The sequence below is a fragment of the Vigna unguiculata genome, chromosome 5 (assembly GCF_004118075.2).
Source record: "Vigna unguiculata cultivar IT97K-499-35 chromosome 5, ASM411807v1, whole genome shotgun sequence".
Classification (NCBI taxonomy): domain Eukaryota; kingdom Viridiplantae; phylum Streptophyta; class Magnoliopsida; order Fabales; family Fabaceae; genus Vigna; species Vigna unguiculata.
The window spans coordinates 15722091-15735932 of NC_040283.1; the positions used below are offsets into that span (position 1 = coordinate 15722091).

At 33.7% G+C, this 13842-nt stretch overlaps 2 protein-coding genes across 2 annotated transcripts; one reads left to right on the forward strand and one right to left on the reverse strand.

Annotated features, from left to right (window-relative positions):
- Nucleotides 1-6002: 6002 nt before the first annotated feature.
- Nucleotides 6003-9661, forward strand: LOC114184066 (xyloglucan endotransglucosylase/hydrolase protein 2-like). Its single transcript, XM_028071302.1, has 4 exons — nt 6003-6231; nt 7491-7549; nt 8840-9033; nt 9198-9661. Exons 1-4 carry the CDS (start codon nt 6063-6065, stop codon nt 9577-9579), a joined length of 804 nt encoding a protein of 267 aa, XP_027927103.1. The 5' UTR covers nt 6003-6062; the 3' UTR covers nt 9580-9661.
- Nucleotides 9662-10488: 827 nt separating this feature from the next.
- LOC114184396 (omega-hydroxypalmitate O-feruloyl transferase-like) lies at nt 10489-12804 on the reverse strand. The gene is made up of 2 exons (XM_028071708.1): nt 12370-12804; nt 10489-11379 (listed from the first exon to the last, which is right to left on the reverse strand). Exons 1-2 carry the CDS (start codon nt 12802-12804, stop codon nt 10489-10491), a joined length of 1326 nt encoding a protein of 441 aa, XP_027927509.1.
- Between the last annotated feature and the right edge of the window lie 1038 nt (nt 12805-13842).

Sequence of the window (13842 nt, forward strand, 5' to 3'; positions counted from 1 at the left end):
GCAACGCGCCTTCAAGACATTACGCTCTGCTAGCATCTAAGATCGCTCATTTTTCACACTTCCCAACTGAAGTGAAACCTCTTGCCTCCTGCTATTGGCCTCTGCCAATTCCCTCTATAAACTCTCTATCTCAGCAGCCAGTTTGCTTGTCTCTGGCAGTTGGTCTAGCACTGTGCTCAGGTGGCGACCCATCACCATTGCCCTGGCGTGAAATTCATTCAGCGCATACAACACAGTCTCAGGACGCATGGTTGAAACAATCTCAGCCTCCTCTGATGACAAGGAAACCTCTATGCCTTGGTTAATTTTAAGTTGTGCATCAAACATCGCAGACAAAGCATCAGCCGCATCATCAGCAGAGGAAGTGCCTCGAGACTTCTTGGGGGAGGATGACCGGAGAGTACTCGGCCTTGCGGCACAATCCCTACGCTTGCTTTTCTTCTTCGCCGCGGCCGGAGGCATCAGGTCGCCCTTCTGGGAAGGCGTCTCCGCGGGAACACGGCTAGCACTTTCACCCCCTTTCCTCTTCTCCTCCTCTAGCTTTTTCCTCCTCAGCTCCAGAAACACTTCTTTGCCAGAAGGACCAGCAACAGCCATGATATCTGCAAAAAAGAGAAATAAGCGTTAGACCAAACATACCAAACGCATCTCTATGGGGAGTCAGACGAACATACATACCGAAAAGGTCGTCATGCGGACGAGAGGAACTAAACACACCAATAATTTTCTTGGAGGAGAGTTTCTTGGGCAATTGGTCCAAATAAGACAGCACATACAGATCCTCTTGGGTAAGGGATGCTCTCGGCCAAACTCGATAGGGGGTGGGATGTTTGGTCCAGTAGAACGGAAATTTGGGCTCGCCATTCTCAAAGTAAAAATATCCAGTCCCAGCGGACCAAATGACAACTTTAAAGAAACTAGTCTTAAACCTTTTAAAAGATTGCGTATAAGACGCGAGTAGACACTGGTGGCTTTGACCCACTAGAGACAACCAACTAACCAGATCCCCCGGACGCGTACAGTAGTACTGCAAGAAAACCTGAGGGGAGGGTCTCAAATGGAACACTCGGCAGACCAGTCGGAACGCCTAAAGGGACGCCCAACTATTAGGATGCAGCTGGGTGGGAGCTACATTCAGCACCCGTAGCACTCCTATCGTAAAATCATCGAAGGGAAGACGCACATGCAAATCAGAGACTAAGGTAGAATACATGTAGAAAAAGTCATGCGAATGACCTTCTCGACCGTGACACACACTATCCCCACTCCTGGCTCGCTCTACACTAATAACACGATCGTCTACTGTATCAGCTAGAATATCATACTTCTTACGAAAATCAACTAAGGTGGCAGATTTACTAAACCTAGACAGCGGGAGTTTCTCCTGGGGATCTACCCACTCGTACCCCGGGTGACGCAGGGCCGAGAACTCCTCGGCACCCACAGAGTCCTCATCATCCCTCTGCACACTATTACTACACGGGGAGTCCGACATGGTCCCCTCCTCCTCAGAGTCGCTAGGCCTACTTGAAAGATAATAAGCAGAGGAGGACGACATACCTGGGATGGCGCAGACGGGAAAGACTCGGCTGGTGGTGGCTCACTTCCTAAATGAATCCTTTGCCTCACAACATCAAAACCCCACCTCTATTTATAGTGGACCACTCTCACAAAAGTAACCCCCTCATCACCATGAGATCTCGCTCCATCCAACGATTGTCGGCACATCTCCTTTAAAACTTCCCACCTAAACCATCTCATTATTATGACAAGACAGCCTCGAATGGCGAGCCAAGTTGATACTTTCTCTTTCCCCAAAATTAAAACAAGTCTCATAAACGCAAGTGGTTGAGGACGCCTCAGCACCATTTCCAAAGGCAACACATCATAGCCTCTTGCGAACTTCGTTCACTACGAGCCTAGGGGGGCTGGTGTTAGTGTATGGCCGAGTAGTACTCGGCCCAACAAGAAGAAACTGGCCGGGATCATCCCGGCCCAGACAGGGGCGTCCCCACGTGAGGGCCCAACCGCGAGGGCTTGGATCCAGCACAACGCTGGCAGCCCAGTAAGCGCAGTGGCCGTGTACTTTCCGGCCCTATTGGTCGAGTACACCCCGGCCCAAGGGGTAGCAGGCGGGACATGTGTTACAGAGGGGCAGCATGCAATCAAACCCTAAAAAGGAAGGAGTTAATATTCGAAAAGTACAAACGGCTAAGAAGGGAAGGAGTTGATATTTGAGAAGTACAAACCCCAAAAAGGAAGGAGTTGATATGTGAGTAGTACAGACGGCCGAACCCCAAAAAGGAAGGAGTTGATATTCGAAAAGTACAGACGGCCAAAAAGGAAGGAACTGATATGTGAGAAATACAAACGGACATACTTTGGAATGGAAAGGACTGATCTTTATTAAAGGCACAAAAGAACAATTCTTGCCAATAAGGAAAGAACCGCTGCGTGTAACCTCAGTCGGAAAGGGAAGGAATCGATCCTCAAATACAAATGGCCCACAAATATTAATAACGGGTCCATTAAGAAATCAGTATAAATTAAGGCCTAGTGAACAGGTAAAGGTACACTTTTCTGATTAACCTACTACTACCCATATCAATCACTCTCTAACTTGAGCGTCGGAGTGCCCTGAGGTACCCCCACCCCCGGAGTGCAGACGGTTGGGAGTGCAGACGACTGGGAGTCTCAGGAGGAGTCCAGGGAGGAACAGGAGGAGGTTCGACACAGAGGGTTCTTGAGACCGTCTGGTTCCGCACCTAAATAGTATCGATCAGGTACAGTATATAATTGGAAAATGGTAAACTTTTACCAAAATAAAAAGTAAAATCGTAACTAAATATAAAGTTGTAGTTATCATTAGGGATGTCAAAGTGGGTCAGATTCACCGGCCCGACCCACCAGTTTGCTAGAAAAAGGGCGGGTCAGGTTGAAATTTCCAACCTGTCAATTCGTTGTGGTCTGGTTAACCTAGCCCGCCCAACTGGCATGCCAAAGAGAGACAGCCCGTCAACCTTTTTATTTTTATTTTTTATGTTTAAAAATTAAAAATAAATAAAATTTTTATATTATATAAACAAAATATATACATATATATATATATATATATATATATATATATATATAATCTATAAACAAAAATTTAAAGAAAGTTTTAAGAAATTAAAAAAAAAAAAGTGGCGAGCCAGCATACCCTGAGACGAGACGGATTGAATTGTCCAACTTGTTTCTTTGCGACGAGCTAGCCCAATCTAGTCCGTTTTTGGCGAGTCAAAGGCGAAACGAGTCAAAACGAACCGACTGACGCATTTTGCCACCTCTAATCATCATATTGTTTGACTCTTCATATTGTGTGGCATATGCATCTAGGCCACATCAGTGGCACCTTGGTTATCTTGTCCAAAAGAGGGTTATTAAGTAACTAGAAGGTGAAAGTTTTGTTTTGTTTTTTTTTAATATTGTATTTGGAAAGTAGAACAAACAAAAGTTTTATGAGATGCACAAGATGAAGCCATATTGGACAACATCTATGTTGATTGGTTGAGGCTTCAAAAGTACCACTATTGGGAGGTGCCAAGTATCTTCTCTTTGTCATCAATGATAATTCAAGGTCTAAAGCTCATTTCATTAAAAGTCGGTTAAAATTCATCTAGTTGAACAAGTTCGTCTACTCTTTATGATTCATGTATTGAAAAGTCTAATAATCATTATTTGGATTAATTAAGAGCTAAATACAATAAAGCATAAGACATTGTAATGTTTTATTCGTATGACACAAGTGTTCCTCTTAAATTTGATATTGGACGTAGATTAGAGTTCGTTATCACTCTAATTCAAGAGTATCTTCTTGTGTTATGTTGTTCTTCATTCTTACTCCTTGTTATTTTTTCATTTTAATTTCTTGTGATGTTTGTGTTGGATGTTCTAATTTTTTTATGAAGGTGCATTAATGCCATAAGATATTGTTGTGATAAACATGAAATTTTTATCAACTATGACTTCAACAAAATATTAAAGTTGAGAGTTCATAAGAGTGAATGATTTCAAATTGTCACTACTAGAAAATAGGCTTATTATGACAAGTAAAACAGGTTTACTATGAGAGGTGTTATGGCACCATAGTTGCAGGAGTCATAATAAATGTGCATTTTCTATGACACCGCAAAAATCGAGTCATACTTATTATAATAGGTGTACAAAAACTTGTTAGAGGCACGACAAAGAGGGCAAATGAAGCGACAAGCAACGTCGGTGGAAAAATGGTCCAAATGGCGTCATTGGGAAAGGTTGATGACGACAATGCGTGAGGGAGGCGACGACAATGCATGAGGGAGGCGACAACTATGCCAAATGACAACAACAAGTGTCTGGAATATTTGAGGATGTGAACTACTTGAGAAAGAAGGGAGACGAGAAAGAGAAATGAAGGGAAAATTAGGGATTTATAGATACTATGATAGGTCTTCCAAAATATGTCATAATATATTTTCAACATAATTCAATTTTGTCATCGCGACCACTTACTATGATAGGTTCACTACACATGTCATAATAAGTTTTCTCCTTTCACTTATTATAAAAGGTATGCTTTTACCTATCATAATAACTATTACTTTTATTACTAAAATGTCACCGGTCAACTTATGATAACATGTGGCTTATACCTGTGATAATAAGTCGTCATAGATTCCTCTTTTTCCACTAGAGTGCGGTGGTTGAAGATGTGTGTGTTTATTGTTCAACAAGACCTATTTTTTTCCACTAGAGTGCGGTGGTTGAAGATGTGTGTGTTTATTGTTCAACAAGACCTATTGGAAAGCTTTAGAAGGTGAATCTAGCTAGACGTTGTCATGGCTAAGAAGGAAAATAAAACACTTTTATAGAAGGCTCAACAACTAGTGCAAAAATCACTTTAATAGCAACTTTTATACGGATTATAATCAATCTGATATAAAAAATGACGTGGTGGAAGAATTGTAAATATGATAAGACTTTCATACCGATTGGACCCAGAACATGTATATAAAGTGGAGCAGTAAAAATTTTGTAATAAATTACAAAGACTTTTTATACCGGTTAAACTCATAACCAGTATAGAAAGTGACGCGATGACAATTTTATAATAAATTGCAAAGACTTTCTAGTGATGATAATTTTATAATGAATTACAAATACTTTCTGAATTACTAAGTTTGTTCACTTTATTTATCTCGCAAAAACTCAATCTTACAAACTCCTCGCCAAAGTCATTCATTTAAAATATTTATTTAAATTTAAATTTAAATTTTAAAAATTCATTTTTAAATAATTCTATTTAAAAATTTTAAAAAATAAAATATTAAAATATTCAAGAATAACTATAAATACTCGCAAATATAAAAATAAATGAGAACTTTTTTCAACAAATGTGTAATTGGATAAAACTCTTTTAAACAGAACCGAGAAGAGATAAACACTACCTACAGTCCTTACCTAACCCACTACAAGAAAAAATGGGTCATCACTAACTCCAACTCAAAGCAAATATGCGTAATGCAATAAAAGTGTCCTGAGAAATTTTTGCAAGCAATTGAAGCTTTATTATGAAACATGGCATAATATCTACATTTTCTCAAAATAAAAATATTCGATAATTGATTGCACAGCAATGGAAGAGCTGGAATCTTGTGGATTTTTGTTATGTAAGTCTAGAAAAACCCAATTACATCCAAAAGAGGGAAAAAGACAAAATTTGTGATTGAAGTTTTTGTTTTAGAGTTAACCATATTGTGATGAAAGTTTATTTTATTATAACAATAATGAATATATGAAGCTACGAAAAGTCGCCATTTACATTGCTTCTGAAGAAAGCCCTAATGATGTGGTTTGTTATGGACGATAGTAATATTGAGAAGTCAATGGCGTATTGGCCATGCAATTATGGGTCATTGCATGCATCTTTCCATTTAAAATAGACCTTACATCATCACATGTCTATATAACATGGATGTGCATAACTTTGCAAACAACATATAATAAGAATATTTTTCAATGTTCTAATATTCAAAAATAGTATTATGGATTCTCAATTCTTCATTTTCCTTCTCCTTCTTCATGCTGTTGTGCAAGGAAAGATGGACACAGAAACAAGGTTCGATCAAAACTATGAGGTTATTTGGGGTGATGATCATGTTGTGTCTTTAAACCAAGGGAGACAAATTCAGCTCACAATGGATAACTCTTCAGGTTAATATAACATGTCTTTTTTGTTTGCATCTACTTTTATTTTTCAATTATCTTTTACTTTATATACTTTAGTATTCTCCCCCCCTAAATAATTCTTTTTCAGTAATAGGATAAATAAAACACTTTGTTTAATCTTTGTTTATATATATATTGAATATGTGAAACAGATATTGATCAATCATTCAGAAGGACAAAAAAAGTTTGTACGTATTGAACTTTAAGATGTAAAAACTTTTATGCTATGTTTTACTGTTAAAACAATTTACACTTTGTTATAAAAAGGTTCATATTTCAAAACGTAAAATATGTTTGTATTTTAAATTTGAATATAACATTAGAATTTATTCATATTTTAAATTTATAGATAAGTAGATATAATCTTTTCGATGTGATGACGTTAAACTTTTTTAATGTTAAGAGACATTTTTTGTTTATATTTGAACCGAAAAATGTCAAATAATTCAAATGTCTGACATGAACTATCCATTAATATATAAAAGAAATCTTAATAAAATTAAGTTAGAACAATTATCTATATTTATTTTTAAAATTTTGGACTATATAAAATTTTAGAATATAAATAAATTTTAATTTTACCGCAAAGTTTAGTACCTAAAAATATATTAAATATTTTTTTAAGTTTTTGAAGAGATCAAAATATCTAAAATGCCCTTTATATTTAATATACTTATTATTGTTGATATAAAAAACGAAAAATTAAACTAAAAAAATCATGACTGAAATTTTTATGCAAAAGTGATGCGGGACGTTATTATTAAATCATATTCGAGATTACTATAATTAAAATATGTAAAGTCGGTGATTCTTGTTTTTAGGTTGAACTAGTATTACAAAATCAAATAAAAGCTGATAAAATAACCAAAAAAATCAATAAATTACCCCTTAGTAATCTTTAAATAAACAGAATTACAAATTCTCTTTTAAATAAAAAGAGAAAACATTACCCCCTTAGTAAATAAGAAATAAGAAAATAAACATATAAAGTAATTTCATTGAAACTATATTTTCTCTCAATTTTTTTTTTTTTTTGTATTCTTTCAATTGGTATGAAAAAATGATGAAAAAATTGTTGGAGGTTTCTTCTCCTTTCTTTAGTGGTAGCACAAATATATTGTTTTATACATATACATATATATGTTTTCAACATATATGACTTAATTATTTGATTAGCCACTGGATCAATGAATTTAAGTAAGTTATTATTTAACATTTGGTGTTAATTATTTTTTATTATACAGGATCTGGATTTGGATCAAAGATGGCATATGGGTCTGGATTTTTTCATATGAGGATCAAAGTACCAAACAGAAATTCTGCTGGAATCTTAACTTTAATCCTACTTAATTAAGAGATAATAATCTCATACATGCACATATTTTAATTCCATCGCAAGAAAATTTAATATTACGACTTTCAAAGGTCAAACTCATTCAAGTACCAATGTTTAGAAGGCTTTCTTTATAAAAACGCTTTCTACAGTAGAAAAGCGTTTGAGGCAAAAATTAAAATTTATAGAAATTTACTTACATAATCTTTTAAAAGTTTTGTTTTTAAATTGTACATAAGTTAATCTTTAATTATGAAGAAGTTAATGTTAGTTCCTTCAGATCTTTTAGAAAGAATTTATGCACAAACTCGTTTTAACTTGTAAAAAGTATATTTATATTTTTTTTTCTTTTTCTCATGATTTTGGAAACTCCTGTCGAAACAAATCCTGTGAAGATACTTGGGCATAGTCGAAAGAATTTACAAAAGAATGAAAAATTAAATACATTTTTTTAAGTTAATAATTGGTTGACGTTGCCTCGTAATTTTTTTAAATTCTTGTTTTCTTAATTTCTGTATAATTTAATTTTAGTTTAGAGAAAAGGCTTTTTTCTTTTTTCTTTTTCCTGCTGAAAGACAAGCCATATATTGTCAACATCATCCCACACGAAATGTCTTTATGCAAAACTAGCATATGTGTGTCTATGTATATTTTTTAAGTTTTAAGAAAAAAAAATTATAAATTGTAAATATTAATGCAAAAACTGCAAATATGATGAAGGAAAAAAATAAAAATGAAATTCACAATAATGTTAAAAAAATAAATATAGTAATTATTGTTAAAAATCAATTAACAATATTATAAAAAATAAAATTAAAATTAATGTGTACATAAAATAGAGAATCTATATATATATATATATATATATATATATAGATTATTAACTTTTAAAAAGAAAAAAAATTTAAAAATACAACATTCATAGTTATTACAGCTCCTCACAAAAATGGGCAAAAAATTGTATTATATTTATATAAGGAACTAGCTGAATTTAATCAATATACTTATTTTGCACTCTAATAATTAGGATTTTTGTTTTCATTAATAAGTTGTTTAAATCACATTTCTGATAAAAAAAAGATTAAGTTCTGATAAAGAATGATCCTCTGCAGAAAGTAGAATTCAAGAGCTCAACAATTAAGACAAAATTTGCATTCATTTTACCTACAATAGTTTGATATCTTCCCTATTTATTCTGCATAACTAAAAGTTTGTATTGAATTGTGTTCCAAAGTTGTTAATGTGTTTGATGTATTGCAGTTAAGTTCAGAAGGAAGTAAGCATGATGAGTTGGATTTTGAATTCTTGGGCAACAGAGAAGGGAAGCCATATAGATTACAAACCAATGTATTTGTAGATGGCCAAGGGAATAGAGAGCAAAGAATTCGTCTTTGGTTTGACCCTTCTGCAGATTTTCACAGTTATAGAATTCTTTGGAACCAACATCAAATTGTGTAAGATGCATTACATTTCTTTTCTTTTTCAAGAGAGGAGATTCACCAACTTTCTCAATTTTCATGATAAAAATGGGAGTGTGTTTTCAGAAAGTTGAAGATGATGAATTTGAGAAGTTTTTATAAGCACTTCTTTTATGCATGTATCTGAAATGAATTGGCAGATTTTACGTGGATAACGTGCCCATTAGGGTGTACAGGAAAAAGACAAATATTGGGGTGGGATACCCATCAAAGGCAATGCAGATAGAAGCAACTTTGTGGGATGCAGAAAGCTGGGCAACAAATGGAGGCAAAACCAAAACTGATTGGAGTTATGCACCATTCAAAGCTAATTTCCAAGGTTTTGATGTCAGTGCCTGTCAAGTTTTAACCTCAAATGCCAAAAATTGTTCTTCTGATAACTACTGGTGGAATAGCCAGAAGTTTTGGCAGTTGGATCCTTTAAGACAAAGTCAATATGAACGTATCAAACATAAGTATATGACCTATGATTATTGTACTGATAGGAAACGCTACCCTGAGATTCCCTTGGAGTGCCTTTAATTAACTCATGTATATGTTTCAAAAGATTGAATCATTTGCAACTACTGCTATTGGAATTGAAATAGTATATCTTTTCAGTGAATTTGTTTACTAAATGTTAGTATAAGAAAATGTTGTGGAATAGTCCAAACAAATTTATCATACAAGTGTCTACCACACAATGATATATATATATATATATATATATATATATATATATATATATATATATATATATATATATATATATATATATATATATATATATATATATATATTGCATTCAAATTAATTATTAAAGTAGTTTAATGATATATACAGTTTTTTTTTTATATATATTAGGGTAAAATTTGCCCAGAAATTACAAAAATAGGAATTCATAAAATAATTACTAGTCATGCACCACCGAAATGTGTGGACTCATGACAATTTCAAAAGAAAAATTGTGAGGTCTTCATATGATTTCTTCATAAATTTTTGAAAAAGTTAAAGTCGTTAGGAGTCATGTTGATTTCAAAGTTAATATTTTGTATTGTGAAATTGTCAATTACAACTTGAGAAAAAAATATTAACACGAGATGACTCATGATGACTTCACTTTTTCATAAATTCACGAAACAGTGGACTACTCACGATCTTGTTTTTGAAGTCGTCATGAGTCCACACGACGTAGTCCGTAACTAGTAATTATTTTCTGACTTATCCATTTTCATAATTTTTGGACAAATTTGTCCCATAAACCATGTATAAAACATTGTTTTAAGCATATGAATTACTTTACTTTATGAATGATCTCTTAAACCAGATGAAACTAGCATAAGCATCTCAACAATGGTCCAAAACCTTAAGCAATCACTGAGAGAAGTAACAAACAGTTCATCTTATGGGATTAACAACACTACTATAACTCATAGAAATGTGAAACAAGATCTAAATCTGAAGCATTATCCTACTAAACTCTTGCATTTGATCCTCAGGCAAATCAAGGCAAATGTTAATGCCTCCTTGATCTTGTGGCCCTGGCAATAGCATGACCAAACCAGGCTTAACTTCTAGAGGAGTAGCACACTTTAGTCTACCCCATGCAAAAAGCTGTTCCTCTAACCCCAATCTCCACCATGCCACCAAGGAAAAACTATCTTCCATACAAGGTGCTCCTTTATTCACTTCTAACCAATCTATCCCTGACTTAATGTACTCATCATTCAACCTTTCAAGCCCTTCTTGCACCTTCCTTATGTGACATGCATCTTCTAGCTCCTTCAGCTCCCTCACTGTTGCTCTTGCAAAACCAGGCACCAATGCATTTCCTGCAAACCCATCTGGGAGTTCAGGAACAACCTTTTTCCTCACATCCACTGGAAACAGCATTGTGGACACTTTTTCCTCTGACATCCTTGTTGCAATGCTCCTTGCCTTCCATATTTTTGCAGCAACAACCTGAAAAGTGCTTGTGTTCTTTAAGGTTTTGTCCTCCTCCAGGGCTTTCTTTTTGAAGCTACCAATGCTCTGTGGCGACAAATGAAGAACATGAATCTGGTTTTCTTGCAGGGATTGTTTGACATTGGTACCACTTTTTCCTCTGAGAGTGAACAAGTTGTGTGTCACAGTGGATTTTGAGTACTCAAAATGTGGATGGCTTACAATTGGAGGGGTTCTTGCTCTCAGCAGAGTTCTATCTGCATTAGGTACTGTGATGAGATCCTCACCTCGTGTTAATGCACCTAAGTTTACCTCAAAATCTCTTATTGCAAAACCGTCCAAAGTGCAGTGATTGTAGTGAGAAGCAAGTGCCAAACTTCCACAACCAAACTGAGTCAGCTGTGATAAACAACAAATAATGTACTTCACTTACAGTGCTTATTCTTTGCATTTATTTAGATTTGATGTCTGAAATAGCTTATTCATCAGATTTAAAATTGTGGCATAAATGCTTGTGTAGTTATATGGAACAATTTATGAAAAAAAAAACAAAAAACAGTTTATAGTATGGTGATAAGTTATTTGTAACTTATTTCAGTAAAATCTCTTTGTGGAAACATAACTTATATGAGAATAGTTTAACTATATTCCTTTTTCAATTAATCTACGAACTATAAGTTGTTTATAGTGATTCTGTTTCGATCTCAAGTACTTCGAGTGACATCGTTAGATTCGATCATGAGTCTTTTGAGTGACATTTTTAGAATCAATTCCCACATCCGAAGTATTATCATTTGGAGTATCAAACTCTACCACAATTTTATCTTTAGAAGACATTTCAAAGAGTGAAAATAGAAAGACATATTTAAACTTCTCTTAACCTTAACACTTAAGCAATGTAGGATTGGCGGATGTATCGGAACAAATCCTTCATACTTTTGTGTTTAAGAATCAAGATGGAGAAATGAATTCATTGAATGGATATACAAGAAGCTCGTATAATTGGATCAAGATAATTTTAAAGGTCTGTTGTTACACAGGCATGCAAGTTGTAGCAACACGCAAAATCATTTGAATCAAATTGTTTAAACAAGTTTGTAGTTTTATTATATGTGACTCTTTTCCATTTTGACATGCTTAAAATTTTTCTTTATGATTTTATTCCACACTCAGCACACTAATCTCATTGTTTTGGTATCTATAAGATTTTAATCTTTTGAATCTTTATCAACTACATCATCACTTAAAACTGAACTTCACCTTAGAGACTAAAATGCATGGAAATGAAGTGTACAAACAGATAAAAAACTTGAACAAAGAATGAATATAAGGATGAAAAACATTCAATACTGAAAACATGAGTTTGACAGAAGTAAAAGGAGCCTAAACCTGTAAGGATGCAAGGGGTTTTTCTTTGAGATCAGTTTCTTGGTCACACCCTTCATGCAGAAAAACAACTAATTCCCTCAACTGTGGATTAGGTGCAGAAATCACACCAAATTCACTCAATTTTCTGTCAGTTCTTGCAGCTGCAACTACAATGCCAGCACCATTACAGTCAATTTCAAATCTCTGAGTCTCTTCCAAACTTGGCACTAGTCTACCAGCCATAAAATCATACTGCACAAGCATTTTACCAAGTGCACTGTATAATTTGCTACAAATCTCACTGAAACTCATTTGGGTGTTTGGAGGGTCAAAAAAGGAGGCAGAATCTTGGTAAACAACAAGGGACAGATCAATATTTGACAAGAACATTCTCTTGCGTGGTGTAGGTTGTTCAGGAACAACCACAATTTTCTCTACCAGTTCAATCTTACCCATTCCACGAAATAACACCAACCAAGATTTTTAGCCACTAATACACACTTTTTTGTTCATTGGTGAATAAATGGGAATTTGGCAAAATATATATAACATGATTTTGACAATGTGAGGAGAATTCAGTTTCGTAATATTAATTACTCTTAACTTACACTGATTCCTGTGTGTTGTTAACGTACATGGAGTTATGTATAATACTTTTCTACACAAATGTGTTTTTATTATTTGTTCATACAGATATTGTGTAACTCACTGCACTTACATTTATTTCTCGGCATGTGACAAGATGTAACTATTGAAGGTAAATTATTTACTTTGGTTACAGTTTTAACTACATCATGTTACTTTTTCCTTTTGTGATATTTGAAACCATAAATGCTAGTTTTGTCTGAAACTTTCCTTTTCCATCTCTCACTAGTCAAACCATTTTATTCTCAATAGTACATCTCACATTCACTGTTTATCTCTACCATTGCTTGCATTTTTTTTAATATGAATAAGTAATGCTTGAATGATGATTAAAAACGCTATTATCATTAAACTTTAACTTTTGTATTAATTAAATTCAAACATAATTACTTTGAATAATTTCGTAGTTTTTTATTTTATTACAAAAATAATATTAAATGGGATCACTTATTTTAAGATTATTCATATATATATATATATATATATATATATATATATATATATATATTATGTAATTTTATTAATAAATTTGAAATTAAGTCAAAACAAAATAAGCATTTCATATTTGCTTTTTTTTATTATTTGAAAACTGATTATGGGAAAACATTAATTTACTTTACGTTACAACATCCTTTTCAGTTTATTGAAAAATACTGTAAGGATGAGTTACCCATACTCTAACATTAATTATTATTACTACTATTATTATTATTAAAATAAAAGCATATTAATTGAGAATTAAAACTAAATGCAAAATATCTTAAAGTTGAGTCCAAATTATTAAACCTATGAAAATATTGTTTGCAACTATACCAGTTTTATCTTTAATTTTCAAATACAATACGAACT

Excerpts from the sequence above, each read along its gene's own strand:
- LOC114184066 (XM_028071302.1), top strand. The coding sequence starts at position 6,063 with ATGGATTCTCAATTCTTCATTTTCCTTCTCCTTCTTCATGCTGTTGTG. Across the intron at positions 6,232-7,490 it reads CACAATGGATAACTCTTCAG|GATCTGGATTTGGATCAAAG; the intron begins GTTAATATAACA and ends TTTATTATACAG. Across the intron at positions 7,550-8,839 it reads TTTTTCATATGAGGATCAAA|TTAAGTTCAGAAGGAAGTAA; the intron begins GTACCAAACAGA and ends GATGTATTGCAG.
- LOC114184396 (XM_028071708.1), bottom strand. The coding sequence starts at position 12,804 with ATGGGTAAGATTGAACTGGTAGAGAAAATTGTGGTTGTTCCTGAACAA. Across the intron at positions 11,380-12,369 it reads AACCCCTTGCATCCTTACAG|CTGACTCAGTTTGGTTGTGG; the intron begins GTTTAGGCTCCT and ends TGTTTATCACAG.